Source organism: Lissotriton vulgaris, chromosome 5 (genome assembly GCF_964263255.1).
Source record: "Lissotriton vulgaris chromosome 5, aLisVul1.2, whole genome shotgun sequence".
NCBI lineage: Eukaryota > Metazoa > Chordata > Amphibia > Caudata > Salamandridae > Lissotriton > Lissotriton vulgaris.
Window position 1 is genome coordinate 300,505,291 of NC_141693.1, and position 17,930 is coordinate 300,523,220.

Below are 17,930 nucleotides of genomic sequence, written 5' to 3' on the forward strand. Positions count from 1 at the left end.
CTGGACGACATCCTCCTCCTAGGCCACTGTCCACAGACTCTCAGAGTACACCTTCAGATGGCGGTTTCTCTTTTGGAGCCCCTGGACTTCATTATCAATCCAACAAAGTCGGTCCTGGTTCTCACTCAGTCCCTGGTATTTGTGGTAGACTCAGTTCAAGCTACTATCAGCCTTCCCTCCCTGAAGGTCAGCAAGACGGATGGCATTGAAGCGGTCCACTTCTCTCCGACAAATTGCCAGGATGGCAGGACTACCATCTTCCTCGATCCAGGCCATATTCCCGGGGTCCCTTTATTATCAGGTACTCCAATGCCTCAAAGCCTTCCACCTTCGGAGGGTCCTCATGTCCTCTCATGTAGTACCTCTGTCGGAGCAAGCCAAGGAGGAACTTCAGTGGTGGCTAACCCACATGCAGACATGGAACGGTCTACCGATCTTTGGCTCACTTCCAGACATGGTGATAAAGGCCGCTGCTAGGTGCATATGTTGGGGTGCCAGGTGTGGGGAATTCTCCACTGGAGGGCAATGGTGCTCTCCTGAATAATTCCTCCACATCAACGGTCTAGAACTTCTGGCAGGATCTTTTGCGGTTCGTTGTTGGACCAACGATCGGGCACAATGCTGCGACCTACTCAAAATGGACATCATAATGGCAGTGCACTATATCAACCATTTGGTGGGCACGAGAACAAAAGCCCTTGCGGACATGGCCTGGACTTTGTGGGACTATTGCCTCAAAAACCAAGTTTCAGTAACAGCAGAACACCTCCCGGGGAATTCCAACCAAGTAACCGATTGGCACTCACGTCTTATTCAGGACGCAACCCTTTGGAAACTAAACTCAGCAGTCTTCCAAGCTCCTCAGTCCAGATGGGGTCTGTTCTCTGTGGACCTATTCTCATGCTACCTGGATCACCAGTTACCCAGATTCTTCAGCTGGAAACCGGACCCCGGTGCGAAACCGATCAATGCTTTTCTTCAGGATGTGTATATGTGTATAGGCATTTATATAGCGCACTACTTACCCGGAGGGTCCCAAGGCGCTTCGACCGCTGCGAAACCCTTCCTGGCTTCCCTGAGAGATGGTCCCTTAATGGGTATCTCCGGGGTGAGACCAGGCATCCCCGGCGGTCTGGTGGGGCCGTTAGTGAAGATGAGGCAAGCTAATGCCCAGAGTTGCCGAGTGTGATCGCTGTTCAGAGTGGGCACCGAGGCGAGAGAATTATCGAGTCCGCTGACCCTGGTCCAGAAACCTGCCGCGCATCGAACCCTGGTCCCGGGCCGTCCTCTGCTCTCGGGTCTGCCGCCTCTAACCAGTGAGCCACACTACTTCTAGGATTGACATCAGTAGACAGGATACCCCTTTCCCCATTTGCCATGATCATGCGTCTTTCTGCCCAGGTGCGGAGACAACTGGCAGACCTGGTGGTAGTGACCCCGGTCTGGAGATCGCAAGTCTGGTATCCATTTCTTCTGGAACTTTCTTGAGAATTTCCAATAGCCTGTGCCTATTTCTGGATCTCCTTCACAATTCAAAGGGGAATCACCATCATCTGATCCTGGTAGGTTCTCTACCTCTTAAGATGTGGAGGATTACTGGAAATGCTGGAAAATCCCAGGAATTTTGTGATAGGTTGCGTCCCTCCTCTCAAGTTTAAGCTAACAGTACCATTAAACGGTACCGATCGGCTTTGTCTCAAAGTTATTCTGGTGTCGCCAAAGATGCTTGGATCCCGTGGGGACCGACGTTGTCCATATCTTGAACGTTCTTGCGTCTGAGGGCCTGGCTTACCTGTCAATCTATGCATTCAGATCAGCAATCTCTGCTGGTCATGCCGATTTTGGCGATCATCCTGTGGGGAACATCCCTTGGTTCGCAAACTATTACAGGGCATTAGGTTGTCCCTTCCTCCAGAGCCAAGATATTGAGCCCTTTGGGACGTAAATAAGTTTCTGAACTTATTCTTGTCCTGACAGTCCAACAAATACCTCTCAAGGAACTATCTGCCAAACTGGCCACCCTGCTATTCCTGCTATTGTGTAGACTGGTTTTGGATGTGAGAACACTGGATTTAACGGGTAGAGTATTTACCCCAAAGGGAGTTACCTCCCATATTTCGTGAAGGACAAAATGTAATTCATGTGTGCTGTCTTACCCTTCCTTTGCAGATTCCCCCAAGTTATGTGAGGTCAAATATATCAAAGCATATAAATCTATGATGGAGAAACTTCGCCCACATGGTGAACGACAACGTTTGATTGCCCTAAAGAAGCCATACAAGGCGGTCTCATCCCCTAGTATTGCTAGATGGGTTAAATGGGCCATGCAGGAAGCTGTCATTGATGCAAAGGTATTTGGAGCTCACTCTGTGAGAGGAGCTATATCATCTAAAGCATTTCTACTGAGGGCACAGTTGGAGGCTATCTTCAACGCCGCAGACTGGTCTTCAGATTCTACTTTTAAAAGGTTCTACTTCAAGATAGTCCCTAATATCGCTTCATTGGTGATTGATAAGCTTTAAACTAGCTTAATCCTCTCCTCGGTCCTGACCTAGAATGAAAAGCTTCCCAGCTAACGTAATAGGAAGTTTCAATTCTTTCAACACCATCGCTGCTGATGGTTTCCCCTCCTGTGCTGCTTTCCAGGCTTTACCATTGTTCATGACGAGCTCAGCTCGTCATAAGCACAGCTCAACCGTGCCTCATGACGAGCTGAGCTCGTCATGAGCATCGAAGGGGTTAAGGACACTGAGACGAAGATTAGCCCTCCCAAAAAGCTGAAGCACATTCCTAAACAAGATGGAAAAACATTCTCCGGTAAAGAGTGGGTGTGAAACTTTTGGTCACAACTGATATACTATGATTATGTCTTCTGTATGTATAGCATTTGTATTCTAAGATCTCTGAATTTAAAGATTCAGGAATTTTACTGGACATCTATCTGCTTTCTTTAGGAAATGATTAGTCTATACAAGACTGAGGACGTCGGTGAGGCAGCGGAAGGGCAACAGACTATAAATGGGTCACTGGTTGTTAATTGGACAGTTTACTGTTTGACTTTACCCAAGGTTTCATGGGAAATGAAGTCTGTTATATGGTTAAAAAATGGCTTCGGAAAAAAAATGTGAAGAAAGTGAAAGCATACACCTCGCCTCCACGTTATCTAGGGAAGTTTTCCATCTTGGCTCTCCTCCTTGCTTCAATTGATTTGTTTACTGCCCCATCTCTACAAACTCTAGCAAATGCCCTCTTTTATTGCTCAATTTACAAATCACCTGTCTTCCTTGACAGTTAATGTTATTTGCAAGGGGGTTGCTACTGACAAAACAGAAGCATTTGCGTTTGTTAGTTTCTGGGACTAGTTTTATCCTATTACTTGACAAGGATCTTACTTTATTCACTTAATGGGTGGAGTTATCTATACCAATTTCTGACACTCGTTCAAAAGGCATTTTCATTTCTTTCATGCAAGAAGCAGTGTGTTCAATAGGTTTAGCAATCTACAGCTTCCTGTAAGCCTGGATTCTTTCCTTGTATCCTTTCATTGTTGGTACATCATACCAGTTGACCCCTTATTAAGCAGTCATTTAATTCACTACTATCACATAACTTAAGACCCTCAGTGCAGCAATATAATTAGTGCCACTTTCTAGTTTCACTTGTAACCTAATAAAAAATGTGTGCCCTTTCAAAACCACATTTATTTTATCACCCAAATGGGCCTATAGTTTTAGAAACGTAACTTTATTCACATCCAAATCTCCTTCCACTGCTTCTGGTGTGTGTAAAGGTTCTGGTAGGTTTTCAGAGATATTGTGCCCTTTTTTTTTTAACAACTCTTTTTTATTAAAGATCACAATACAGCTGCAGCCCTCCAAACCCTGGGGTCACTGCGATCAGGTCAACACGTCATCAATTATGATCAATTAATCATAAATCTGATATTGTGCCCTTTGATTCCTAACTTGTTTAATACAAGTTTTTTTCTGAATGCACAAAATGTGCCCCCACCAATGACAATAATGTATGATTCGAATTGCCTAACTCATTCCTTTCAAGGTACAGAAGTGTCACCACAATCATTTATAAAAAGAGGAGGTTGGGTCATGCTTGCAGCTGCCATTTTAGTAAACTGTTCTGATGTACCATAGGAACCGTGCAGATCATAGGATGCTCACCTAGAACTGGATACAATATGATTTCATGCAGCACTGTATCTGTATAACACATTTGACTACTACTCACTATCATACAGAGTACACCAATCGAAAAAAACAAAGTGTAGGCCTAAAAGGAGTGTCTAAATATCAAACTCCGATCACATATATGAAATAACAGAGAGATGTGTAAGCAATGTTACAGTGGAATAAGTTTAGATGCTCTGTGCATGATCTATTAAAGTGTGAACAACAGTAATATCCTGTTATTATTATTTCTCATATTCTGAAATGTCATTAATATTATAGTAATACTCTCTTAACGCCAAGTTGGTCTGTAAAAGCTGAGTAATAACACTCTGTATTGCCATCTTTAAACCACCATAAAGGCAACTTCCAAAGTAAAGATGTACTTCTGTATGATCTAAAATAAACCAGACAAGGCTGTAGTGGTGAAAATAGCAGAAGTTTAGTAACCCACCTTGAAAATAAATAAGCTGTCACTGATGTGCAGTTCCTCTATTTCATCCTTACCAAAATTTTGTTCAGTCTTTGAAGTATTCTGTTGTTTAATTTCACATATGGCTAAAGCCAACCACCACTGAGGACCTATGATCTTGAGCCTCACTCATTAAGTCGGCAGCTCAATACTCTTCTGCTCCTCCTAGAATATTTGACAAAGAAGCGGATGGTAGAGAATTCCGTTTGAGGCACTCCCCATTAGGCAAACTTTACACCTATGGAATGCCTCTTCCTATTGGCCAAACTAGGCATCACTTTTGAGGAACCTCCTATAAGGTCACTCACAGGCGCAGGTTAATTCTGATTTGCCTGCATGCTTCTCTGGGACATGCGAAGCCCCACCCATGCACGTCACAAGTAAATTCCTCCATAACGGTATTCGCTGTCAATGCCCATATTTTCTACTCTCTGTAGCACAGATCATTAGATATAGATTTCAAGCTCTGCAACTGCCGAAGTATTCTTGGACGGCTTTTCAGAGAGGGGAGGAGACATAGGTTGCCCCTTTGCATCTTAAAATTGTGGCCAGTGTAATAATGAAGAAACGTCAAGGTAAGTAAAAAGCTTCTTCAGTCCAACATTTCCTAGGCACTTACTGACAGAAAAATACTCCTGACAAACTTAGCATTCTAAACAGTCAGAATGTTCCATTACGGGATGGGGAATGAGGAACTAGAATGGATTGGCTTAAAATAGAACACATATCTTCCCATTATCTTAAAGTTGTCATCTCTGGTTCACGCCATTGCTTTAAGATTTTGATGGGCACACATAAAAATGAACTTCTCTGTAAAACACCCTTAATTCCTATATTGTATGTCTCCCCTGCAAATTGTATTATCTATATATATAAAAACGAAAGTATCTCTGTCTGTTTGTCCTTTATGCATTACTACACCATTCATCCGATCGCCATGTAACTTTGGGAAGTTGTTGAGTACACTCCCGCGAAGGTTTCTGGCAAAAAAAAAAAAGTATTAAACGTTGTTGAGTACACTCTCGCGAAGGTTTCTGGCAAAAAGAAAAATGTGTTAAATATCGGCCCCCCGGCCCCCCATGGCCCTCATAATCTTTCCAATACTGAACGTTTACAGTTTCCGGTGCGACTCGCTTTTGCAATTACCATCAACAAAGCACAAGGACAATCGCTGCAAGTGTGTGGAATAGATTTGGAGAATCCGTGCTTCAAACATGGACAACTGTATGTGGCCAGCGCACGTGTCGGAAAACCTTCTGATTTATTCGTGTACGCACCAGACGGAAAAACAAAAAATACCGTGTATCCACAAGCACTCGAATAAATAAACAGAATTAAAACAACACTTTAAAATGTTTTCCATATTAAAATGAATAAGTTTTAATAAAAACGACACAATGTAAATTAAATGTTATCATAACCAGTTTCCTTAAATTTCCTTTCTTCTGAGATCGCAGCAACGCGCGACGGGTAAGCTAGTTACTCATAAATTATTGCAAAACTCACCATTTGTAAGGCGCTCGCCATCCCCCTGCCAACATTTGTTTTGATCACCTTATACCAAGAGTTTAAAAAAAAGAATTCAAGAGACTGCAAAGGGTATGTTAGAGATTTTTGCACAAAGCATTTGTCCAAGAAAATGTACGTTTTTTATTTTTACATTTTGGTTTTTTGAAACTGCCTGGAGAATGTGCTTTCTTGGTGCTCCCTCCCCCTTATTTTAACAATTTTACTCCTTTGCACCAGGTGAAAGCATCAACCTCTGTTGTGCTCTGCAATCAGACCCATCTTACAGCAGTATAGTGCTTTGGCCCAAAATATCAAATTTTTGTTTCTTCAGAAATGCATTCAGAAATTCAGCTGCAAAGGACAATGCTGCAGCATTTAACATACTGAACAGTCACTTCAGAGGGGGACAACGTTTGTGAAACTTTATATTAATTACCGAGAGCACAGCACGGACCAGTTTAGTAGCTAACTGCTCTTTTTATTTGTGCACAGTTGCCACAAATTATAAATTTTTCTCCTGAATCATTTTCTTTTTTCTGCTTCAAACTTTCAAAATCATTGTCACCATAATAATAGGCTCTGTATAATAACTGAAACCTGACGATATAAATATTCAGTACCCAATGGTTTATAAAATATGCACAACCAATTTAAAAAGAAGGAAAGAAGTGTGGTTTATTTGCTGATGTTCAATCCGAGTCTTGACGCTGAGTTGCATATTCTTCTCAGTCACCCATTTTCAGCAGGGAAGACTTTAGGCTGCGAGATGGCTTATTGATGGCTAACATGTATCGTTTACTTGTGACCCCTTTCTGAGGCCTGCATGTTGTCTCTTGTCTTTAGGTGGACATTCGAAACCAGGGACGAACTGCATTGCAGGTGGCGTCTCACCTGGGCTGCCTCGAGGTTGTGCAGGTTCTGCTTCAGGCTCAGGCTAGCATTGACCTGAAGGACGAGGAAGGAGATGCTGCACTGCACTACGCTGCTTTCGGGTAGGAGCCAGTTAGTAGCCAAACATTATAAGTGATTGTCATTGTGGCTCCATCTCTCTCAAGGCCCAAGCCCCAGAAGTGTTTGTTTTGTGGGGGTGGGAAGGAAGGCATAATCAAACTGTGCGGATGTCTTCTCCATGCAAGAACACTGCCCTCTTCACTGATACCTCCTCTTTCCCATAAACCTATTGAATTGGTGAACTGATACAATACCTTCCTGTGACTAAAAGATAACTCTAACAAGAATGTTGCTGAGTGAAGATCGCTCTGGGGAGTTTGTCAGCAGGTTAGGCTACGGTGGGGTGGTTTCTAGGAAGGTCATTGCTAGTGCTCGTCCGTGCAGATTAAAGACATGCCGCTATGTAGAAAATGAAGAGGTATTTAAAAACAAAAAAACATTTTTGGTCAGGTGGACGCAGCTGTAATTTAATAAAGCACATTGCAAAGTGATATATTTTTGTCAGGGAAATCTTGGGGAAGATGTAGAACATGGAGGGAAGGGAGGAAGCGATCACTTATAAGTGATATCTTACATATATTATTCACTGTGACCACTAAGAAGAATGTACACAAGACAGGTAAGAAGGATTATTGCTCTGCACATATCTTCTTGGATGTGCTGGTTACCTGTCCAGCATAGTTTTAACAGTTTAAGTAAATCAGGCCAGCAATCATTCTCGTATAGGTGAAAATAGCACAATCATGATCCTTGTTTTTTTTCTTAAGTCCTTTTTATTTATGGATGAACATTAATCTTGATTTCCATAACTTCATAAGAAAAACATCCAGAAGGTGTTTTGCGCAACAGTTGCTTAATCAGAGCTAATAAATCAATTGTCCTGCTCAGTCAACAAATGTTATAAAGAAAACGTCAGTCAAAGTCACAGTCATCTAATTACTACAATATGCGGTTAGTAGAAATAACCAAATATATTCGCGAATGAAATTCTATAGAGCATTCATCCCCAAGATAAGGGTAGCCAAAGATAGAAAAAAATCTGTTGCTTGTAGGGAGAACGTGATTGTTTCTCACAGTGAATTCTATTGATGTTAAATCGCCATGATAAGGGTTTCGATATTGATTAACCCCATGGCTGCTAGGCGTTTTCCCGTCCTGCGCTGGGTTTTATTATTCTTCATTGTTTTATGACGAGCTGGCCTTGTCATCCGCGCACGGCAGGTAAGCGCCATGACGAGCCCAGCTCGTCATTAGCCTCGAAGGGGTTAAGCGCAGTCACAATCTCAGCTCTCATAATAAATTAAGCAAACATTCGCTGAATTTATCGTTGGAGCTGAGATTGTGACTGCGTTTAATCAACATCAATACCCTTATGGAGGTGAAGATAAAATAGAATTCAATTTGAGATACATAGTGCACATGTTTCCTGTGTTACTAAGCAGAATGGAGATACAGGGGTATGTTGAGTCTATAAAGAGAGGTTGGCATAGCAGAGAATGTAACTACAGATTAAATGATTGGTGAACCACAACTTAGTGTCCTTTGTCAAGATCTGAATCCCTTCTGTGTAACTTGATGTCCACTTCCATTAATTGCGTCTGCAGTGTTATGTCCAGGTCTCAAGGCTGCATCTAGAAAATAATACCAGTTCAAGCAGCCCTTATTTATGTTTGTCTACCCAGTCTTAAGTGGAAGGGGTTATCTTAAGAGCTGTGTAATAAAAATGGCTCCTAATGTATAGGAACATGGCAATTCTATTCAGGACACAGGCGTGGATTATTCCTTTCTTTCTTTGCATCTTTATTACAGCAGCCCATCATTAAACAAATCTTTTTTCAACCTTATACTCAAACCTACAGTTCCCATGAGTCCTTAGGAATAACTGCATCAACGGCCCATTCATAACAGAGTAACAGTTCCAATGGTGAGCAACTCCAGCTCAACCATAGTCCTTCCTTTATTAAAGGTCTTCCTCTTTCATAGCATGAACCCGCTTCGTAACTGTTCTCACTGGTCTTGTTTAGCGTTTTCGGATCCTATGAACAGAGAGAATCATCCGAATGGATTCCCATGAAAACAGGTAAATTGTGTCCTGCCAACTTCAACTACTGTTGTAATCTATTGGCTTCTTCCCTCTCCCCCCCCCTCCTTTCCCTGCCTCCTTGGAACATTCCATGTATTGTTCCAACATTCTACTGCTGCCTCCTGGCTGTGTTCTGATCAGGTGGTTAGACTGTAAAGCTGACTGACTATGGTGGTGTATCTAAATAAAGCCTGAATTTCTCTTACCTTGCCTGTGTACTTTGCAATACTGGCGACGATCACTGCGTGGGTGCAGCCACACCACCATCCCCAGCTGTTCACAGCGATATCCAGATCTCCACAGAGTTGAAGTGATTACACAAAGAAGAGTTCAAGGTACGGTCGCGCTTGCTTGGAGGGGCTCATCGATCTTCCTGAGGGTCATGGTTTGTGCTGGAACTATTTTCCATCGGACACTCAGTACTTCTGTGTCCCATGTTCTGTGTCCCGTGGTGCCAACGCACTCCGGACAGCCAGCGTACCTATTTGTGTGCCGGTTCCTGTGGGTCAGCCCAGCTCATATATCCATTCTAGTTGCATTTGTGTCACCAGTCGGACGGCGCCTCCAGGTTGTTCTGGCCGTTGGGAAGCTTGCCCTGCTCACTGTCTCCTTGGTGTTGAGCAGACTTACCTTCCTGGCGCTGCCTCTCTTGTCCAGTTGGGAGTGTTCCTGCCGCTGTAGACACTGGCATTCTTGTCAGGCGGCGGTTTCTGGCGGCAGATTTGTATGACTTGTGATCTGCTGTTGAGCAAACCTTCCTTCATGGCGCTGCCTCTCTTGTCCAGTTGGGAGTGTTTCTGCCGCTTTGGACACTGGCATTCTTGTTTAGCGGCCGTTCCTGGCGGCAAATTCAAACGACTTGGGTGATTTACTCGCATTACCTCCCCGTAAACTATCTTCAGGTCAGTCAATGAGTGCCTTGGGGAGTCTTCATTTCATGTCGGCTGAGTGATCTGTTCGTATTGCCTCCACTTCGTGACCTCTCCTTAGCTCGGTTGACGAGCGTCCTGCGTGGTCTGCAATTCCTGTCAGCATTTGTATCATTCTTGCCTGAGAGGAAAGGAAAAAAAAGCTGAAGATTTACATCTACTGATTCCTCACTATATTTTCTGAGGTGTTTTGTCAGGACGTGAGCCTGGTTATTCAGTCTCTGTGCTCGCTGATGGGCACAGCTAATTCTACATTGCCTGTCTACATCCTGAAGGGTGTTTATTATTGCTGCATGCTGATGGGCACAGCTCATTCAATATTGCATGTCTAAGTCCTAAAGAATTGTTTTCAATGTGGCACGCTGATGGGCACAGCTTTACCATCCAGTACCTTGAAGAGTCATTCTGTTTGGACCGACGCTGACAGGCACAGCATTGCCATATTGCCTGTTTTGCTTTTAAGTACTGGTTGTCTTTTCCATGTTTACACAGTGCAGCTTCCGTGGTATAGTTCGTTAAGGTATAGCAGCAGTTAAAAATATCCTGTGGAGATCTCCTCGAAGACTCTCTCCTCCAGACCTCAGTGTTCTTTAGTTCCAGCCACCTCAGTAGACTCTATTACTAGTTCTTGGTCTGCAATTATTTCATTTCTTACACTATGGCTGCGTTAGATATGCTGTTGCCTCCACCCTTTCTGAATGAAGAAGGAGATCCAACCATTTCATGGAAGGATTGGAGAGTAATATTTGAATCATACTTGATAGCGATTGGGGGAGAACATTTTTCGCATTTCAGGAAGCAGCACATTTTATTGTATAATTTAGGGATTGAAGGCCGTAAGACTTACAATAACTTAAAAGGCCCTGACACAGAATGTATAGGTGTGGTAACTGTAGTAAGTAGGTCCACGAGCAGATCAGTTTCAAGTAGGCTTTATTCAGGATAAAGAACAGCTTAACATCCACAGCAGGGAACAGCATGAATAACAAGCCACTCCCTTCAGAAACGTCTCTCTACCACCCACATTCTACCATGACCTCACAGGTTCTAAGAACCATAAACATGACATATGCATGGAATACCACACACCTCTGAGGAGTAAGTCTCACACGAGAACTCCTACGTGAACCACCAGAATCCTGAAAACAATTAGAGGAAACATCAGTAGAAGCAGTGTCATGAAGGGGAGAACTAGAAGAACAATCATTGGAAACATTTTCATGAACAGTATTATTAGAAGAGCTAACATTAGTTGCAATATCATGACAGGAACTTTGACTCTGAGGATAAAGACTCAGATCGTCGCCAAGAAATGTGTAGTAAATAGGTCCACGAGCAGATCAGTTTCAAGTAGGCTTTATTCAGGATAAAGAACAGCTTAACATCCACAGCAGGGAACAGCATGAATAACGAACCACTCCCTTCAGAATCGTCTCTCTACCACCCACATTCTACCCTGACCTCACAGGTTCTAAGAACCATAAACATGACATAGCCATGGAATACCACAGTAACCCAGCACATTTAGCAAATAATCCTTCTTGTCCAGCGAAAAATGTAACTTGCCACAAGTGTGGAAAAAGGGGACACCTAGACAGAGTGTGCCATGACAATAATCCCAAAAAGTTTCCTTGATAGGAGCAGAACCTACACCTGTAGAAGCTAAGTTGTTGTTCCAAGTAGAAGACAACGATGGCATGGTCAACTTTCCGGAATGCACCATCACACTGGACAATAAATTGGTCAGAGTTTTCGCTGACACATGTTTTCCATACACCTTGCTAGACAGTAAGATGTTTGATGGGTTGTTTCCTAACAAGCTGAGCACTCTCGCAGAAGCAGACATCAAACCCAAAGGGCATGGATGAGATCCCATTTCCCTGTTAGGCATAACCACTATGAGAATTGAATATAAGGGTAGGAGCACAGTAGGCAAGATTTATGTAACCGAAAAAGGGTCCGATCTACTATGGTGGAAACACCAAAAAGACCTGGGCATGAAACTTGATCCCAATAGTCATGATCAAGTTCTCTTAGTGGATAGGTCAGTTTGTGGTCAAGCAATCTGCGAAGAATTTCCAGAAGTATTTACCAATAAATTAGGTCTACTCAAAGACTTCCAGCATTGCATAAAACGTAAATGTTGGACAGGCCACATGAAGGGCCGCTCTCCCCCGGCCCAACCAGGCCTGAGTCCAGTCCCGCAAGTACCACACACCACCATTGCACGTCCTCCGTCCCCTCAGGGACCCCTGCCCTCGAGCCTGTCGACCTCGTGGGTCCGATCCACTGCCGGCCCACGCGCCCAGCCTGGGGCGCCATCTTGGACACTCCACCACGAGGCCGCCTGGCCCCCGATCGACCTCAACCCTGGGCCTGGCCCGGCCTCAGACATTCCGGCACCACCCTCCACCCAGGAGGTGAGCGGGCTACTTGGCAAGTCAATGGGAGAAAGAGGTGCCGATGGCTCTCCCCCACCAAGTGCCGCTCGCCCATCGCCTCCCCGGGCGCTGGCTCCACCCCCCTGCTGGGTGTCTGGACTCCCTCATCCCGGACCTCCCGACCTCCAAGTGCGAGGGTCCGGACATCAAAGCACGCCAGCCCTATAACTGGGGCAGCTCCAGAGCAGGAAGGCAGTTGTATCTTGGAGTCGAGAGACGTAAAGAGGAACTCATCCTAGACAGACTACTGGCGCTGCCATAGCTCTGTCCTGTGCACCATCGTCCTGCCTGTTGGCGCTGCCACAGCCTTCGCAACCTTCATCACCTTCATCGTCGTCGGGACCTGCTGGCGTGGCCGCGGACCGTTGTAACCGTCATCTTCACCGGGACCTGCAGGCTCCGCCGCGGACTGTCGTTTTCCTTCGTCCATCTCGGGACCTGCCTGGCTCCGCCGCGGCCCGATCATCTAGAACGCCGAGCTCGAGGATTGAGAGCTATTTTTCACTCATTGGTAACAAGACTGTCCCGCTACCCTTTCCCCAAACCAGAGACTAGAATCGAGGGGACCCCTGAGTCCAGACCTCCTTGTATCATATCATCGTAACCTAAGAATTACATATAAAGTCTCGTTAACCTTCAACCTTGTGTGGTGTCCGTCTGTGGGGGGGAAGTTACTTGTCTGTACAGTCGTTGGAGACGGCTCTCCCTGGAGACCTCTCCCCGTAACCTCGGCCGACCCTCCCGGTCCGTCTAACATTGGTGGCCAGCGGCGCGATCCGAATCACCGCATAAACGTACAGAGAGTAGCTCACCCCACGACGAAGTCACAATGACCACGAAAGAGAGCGGATCAACCGAGAAATTCCAAATGGAGAAATTGGAGGAGTACAACCATCGTGAACTAAAACAATTCTGCATCGAACTGGGTATCGCTACCACCGGACTGAGTACCAAGGACGATTTTAAGCATGCCCTAGAATCTTGGGCAGAGACCGGGGCTGCCGGAACCCCTGATCAAAGCACCGTAGAAAAAACGACCACGGCCCCTGAAGGGCAAAGAACGGGTCTCTCGCAAGACGAGATCCAGGAAAGAGAAAGGACCCGACTACACGAACTAGAAATGGCCCGACTTAAAATGGACGTTGAACTTAAGTTGGCCGAACAAAAAATCAACTTAGAGCACCTGCGTCTCCGAGAAGAAAGAGAGGAGAAACAGAGACAAAGGGAGCTCGAGGAAAAGAAACTAGCGTACGAACACGAACGGAACCTAGCCGAGATCAACCTACGCAAGCAGAATAAAGAAGCAGGGGTGCCCGAGCGACCCCCCACCTCAGGGGCCACAGACAAAAAGGTACACATCCCCAAGGATGTTGTCCGAGAATACTTCAGAGAGGACGACATCCAGCAATGGTTTAAAGCCTATGAAATCGCTATGACTGCACACCGGATCGATAGAAGCGACTGGGGAGCCGGTCTCTGGGGAAGATTCCTCAATGAGGGCCGCGACACCCTACTACAGCTCCCGGACCACCAGATGACCTCCTACGACCATATGAAAGCGGCACTCCTCACCCGCTATGGTCTCACACCCGAGATGTACCGTCAGAGGTTCCGAGACTGCACCCGCATCCCGGGTACAACTTGGGTGGACTATGTAACATACTTTAGCCGAGCCTTCGAGGGCTGGGTCCGAGGAAGCAACGTCACGACCTACGAGCAACTATTTAATCTGATGGTATGGGAGCATCTGTCGAACAATTGCTTCATTGAACTCCGCCAACACCTCCTCGACAGCAAGTTAACGGATCCCCGGCAGCTCGCAGCCGAAGCTGACCGGTGGGAGATCACCAGAGTGGGCCGGAATGGGTCCTACGAACAGAACCGGAACAACAATGGTCAGCACCGACCCAGAGGAGGAGGAGGGGGCCAAGGGCGAGGAAGAGACAACGCCCCGGTCGCCCCCGCTACCAACACCACCCCCCCGGCCAACCGGGGCAGCACCCCAGCGCGACCGGGGTATAGAGCCAATGTCACGTGTCACCGATGTCAACGAGTCGGCCACTATGCGAACGACCCAAACTGCCCGCAGTACCAGAGCCCAAGACCCCGCCAAGTGGCCGCTGCAGCCCTAGGGGAAGAACAGATCTCCGAGGAACAGGAAGAGTACGAACAAGAGCATCAAGAGTGGGAGCCAGCCGCCATGACTCTAGCCTGCTTAGGGGGGAAAGACATGGTCCCGCGGGTCCCCCTACCCGCTAACACCCAGAAGTACAGCCAATGGGTGAGCATCAATGGACACCAGGCCGAAGCCCTTCGTGACACCGGGGCCAGTGTAACAGCCGTCCGCTGTCACCTGGTGGCCCCAGAACAGTATCTACCGAACATTCTCTGCCCTGTACGATCAGCCGATAACTCGGAGAGCCTGTGTCGGATGGCCTGCGTCCCCTTCGAATGGGGGGGGGTCTCCGGCATGTTGAAAGTGACGGTCCGAGACGATGCCCCCGTAGACTGCCTCCTGGGCAATGACCTGGAAAGCTCTCCGTGGGCCGCCGTGGAGCGAAAGGAACACCTGGGGATGTTGGGCGTCCCAGACTGGGCGTGCGTCACCACCCGTTCCATGGCCGCCCGTGCCAATCACCAGCCAGAAGAACCCGAATGGCCGGCGCCCCCGCCTCCGGTCGCCCCGGCCGAAAACACCGACCGTAACATTCCCTCCGAACCAGCTCAACCTACCGACCTCGATAACCTCGACCAGTGGCCTCAAGAAGGGGGGCCCACGCAAGAACAATTTCGCAAAGAACAGAAGACCTGTCCTTCCCTCGAGGGACTCCGCCAGCAAGCGCTCGCCCAAAGCGCAGGGGATACCTCCGGAACTCATTGGGTCTACTGGGACAATGATCTGCTGTACAGCGAGCAAAGAATCGCCGAGCTGGGGAGCAACCGAGTACTAGTGGTACCCCTCCGTTTCAGAGACTTCCTGTTAAACCTGGCCCACGATGTCCCCCTGGCAGGACATCTGGGACAAGATAAAACCTACAGTCGCCTAGTGACCCACTTCTTCTGGCCCAAAATGAGAAACGATGTGCACCAGCATTGCCGATCTTGCCCCACGTGCCAAGCCAGTGGAAAGAGCGGCCGCAAACTAAAGGCTCCCCTGCAACCTTTTCCCGTGGTCACTACCCCGTTTGAGAGAGTCGGAATAGACATTGTGGGGCCCTTGGACCCACGCACAAAACAAGGCCATCGATTCATCCTGGTGCTAGTGGACCACGCCACCCGCTACCCTGAGGCTGTTCCTCTGCGAACTGTGACAGCCCCGGTGGTCGGCCGGGCCCTGATGGGGATCTTCTCCCGTGTGGGCTTCCCCCGAGAAGTCGTCAGCGACAGAGGCACGAACTTTATTTCCAAATACATGAAGTCCCTCTGGCAACAGTGCGGGGTCACCTACAGATTCACAACCCCCTATCACCCTCAAGGGAACGGACTCGTTGAGCGGTTCAACCGCACGCTAAAGGGAATGATCGGGGGGTTGGAAGAGCCCCTCCGTCGCCAGTGGGATGTGCTGCTGCCGTGCCTCCTCTTCGCGTATCGAGAAGTCCCCCAGAAATCCCTGGGCTTCAGCCCATTTGAACTGCTATATGGACACCCAGTGCGAGGGCCGCTCAGTCTCGTCAAAGAAGGCTGGGAGATGCCTCCGTTAAAGAACCCTCCAGATGTCTTCCGGTACCTCCTCACCCTCCGCAACCAGACCAGGCGGTTCAGAGAACTAGCGAAGGCCAACCTAGAGGCCAGTCAAGAGGACATGAAAAAATGGTATGACCAGAATGCCTCATCCATTGAATTCGAACCTGGCCAACAGGTATGGGTGATGTCCCCCACTGAGCCATGCGCCCTACAAGACAAATGGACGGGGCCCTTCAAAGTAATAGAGCGCAAGGGTCCTGCCACTTATCTCATCGACATGGAATCCTCCCGGAACCCTCTCCGGGTCCTCCACGCTAACAGACTAAAGCCCCACTTTGTGCGAACAGAGCTCAGCCTCCTGATGGCCACAGACACTGGGGTTGAAGAGGACTCCGAGCCTCTCCCTGACCTCCTACGGACTCAAGAGCAAGACGGCTCCGTGGATGGGGTCCGGCTCTCAGAGGCCCTCACCAGAGAACAACGCCAAGAGTGTCAAGCCCTCCTATCGCAGTTCGCCAGCCTGTTCTCCCTCACCCCGGGTGTCACTTCCTGGTGTGTGCACGATGTGGACACCGGGGACAGCCCCCCTATCCGCCACCGGGCCTACCGCGTGCCAGACCGGGTACGGGCCTGCATCCAGGAAGAAATAGCCAAGATGCTCACGCTCGGGGTCATCGAGCCCTCAGACAGTCCCTGGGCCAGCCCTGTCGTACTGGTCCCCAAAGCAGCTGCCCCCGGCACCACACCAGAACTCCGGTTCTGCGTCGACTACCGGGGCTTGAATGCGGTCACCAGAACAGACGCGCATCCCATCCCCCGGGCAGATGAACTAGTCGACCGAATGGGAGCTGCCCGCTACCTCAGCATCTTCGACCTGACAGCAGGCTATTGGCAGATCGGCCTCACACCCCGGGCGCAAGAACGTTCTGCCTTCTCCACCCCCGATGGCCATTACCATTTCACGGTCATGCCCTTCGGCATGAAGAATGCCCCAGCAACATTCCAACGGCTCGTCAATCAGGTCCTGGCGGGGCTCGAAGGATTCAGCGCCGCCTACCTAGACGACATCGCTGTATACAGCCACCATTGGACCGAGCACCTCCACCACCTCCGAGCAGTGCTGCAAGCCCTTCAGCGAGCTGGCCTCACGATCAAGGCCAGCAAGTGTCAAATTGGGCAAGGGTCTGTAACCTACCTCGGACACCAGGTGGGAAGCGGCCTAGTGGCCCCTCTACAGCTGAAAATTGCCGCCATCCAGGCCTGGCAGCCCCCCATCACCCAAACCGAGGTACGAGCCTTCCTGGGCCTCACGGGCTACTACCGAAGGTTCGTGAAAGACTATGGTACCATAGTGGGGCCCCTCACAGAACTCACGTCAAAGAACCAGCCCAAGAAAGTCACCTGGACCCCAGAGTGTCAAACTGCATTTGAACAATTGAAGACCGCCATGTGTTCCGCCCCTGTGCTCCAGGCCCCAGACTACAGCCGGGAGTTCGTCGTCCAGACGGACGCCTCCGACCAGGGCATTGGGGCAGTCCTGTCTCAAGTGAACACCGAAGGCCTTGATCAACCGGTGGCCTTCATCAGCCGGAGACTCCTACCACGGGAGCAACGCTGGAGCACCATAGAGAGGGAAGCCTTCGCGGTGGTATGGGCCCTCAAGAAGCTCCGGCCCTA

At 48.0% G+C, this 17,930-nt stretch overlaps 1 protein-coding gene across 8 annotated transcripts in view; it reads left to right on the forward strand.

Annotated features, from left to right (window-relative positions):
* The window catches only part of MIB2 (MIB E3 ubiquitin protein ligase 2), a 402,179-nt gene that overhangs the window by 260,467 nt on the left and 123,782 nt on the right, over positions 1–17,930 (forward strand). For all 8 annotated transcript variants that reach the window (XM_086921481.1, XM_086921485.1, XM_086921483.1 and 5 more), the window contains one exon: positions 7,009–7,157. In XM_086921481.1, the coding sequence (XP_086777607.1) occupies positions 7,009–7,157 (149 nt within the window). The remainder of the gene's footprint in view (positions 1–7,008; positions 7,158–17,930) is intronic.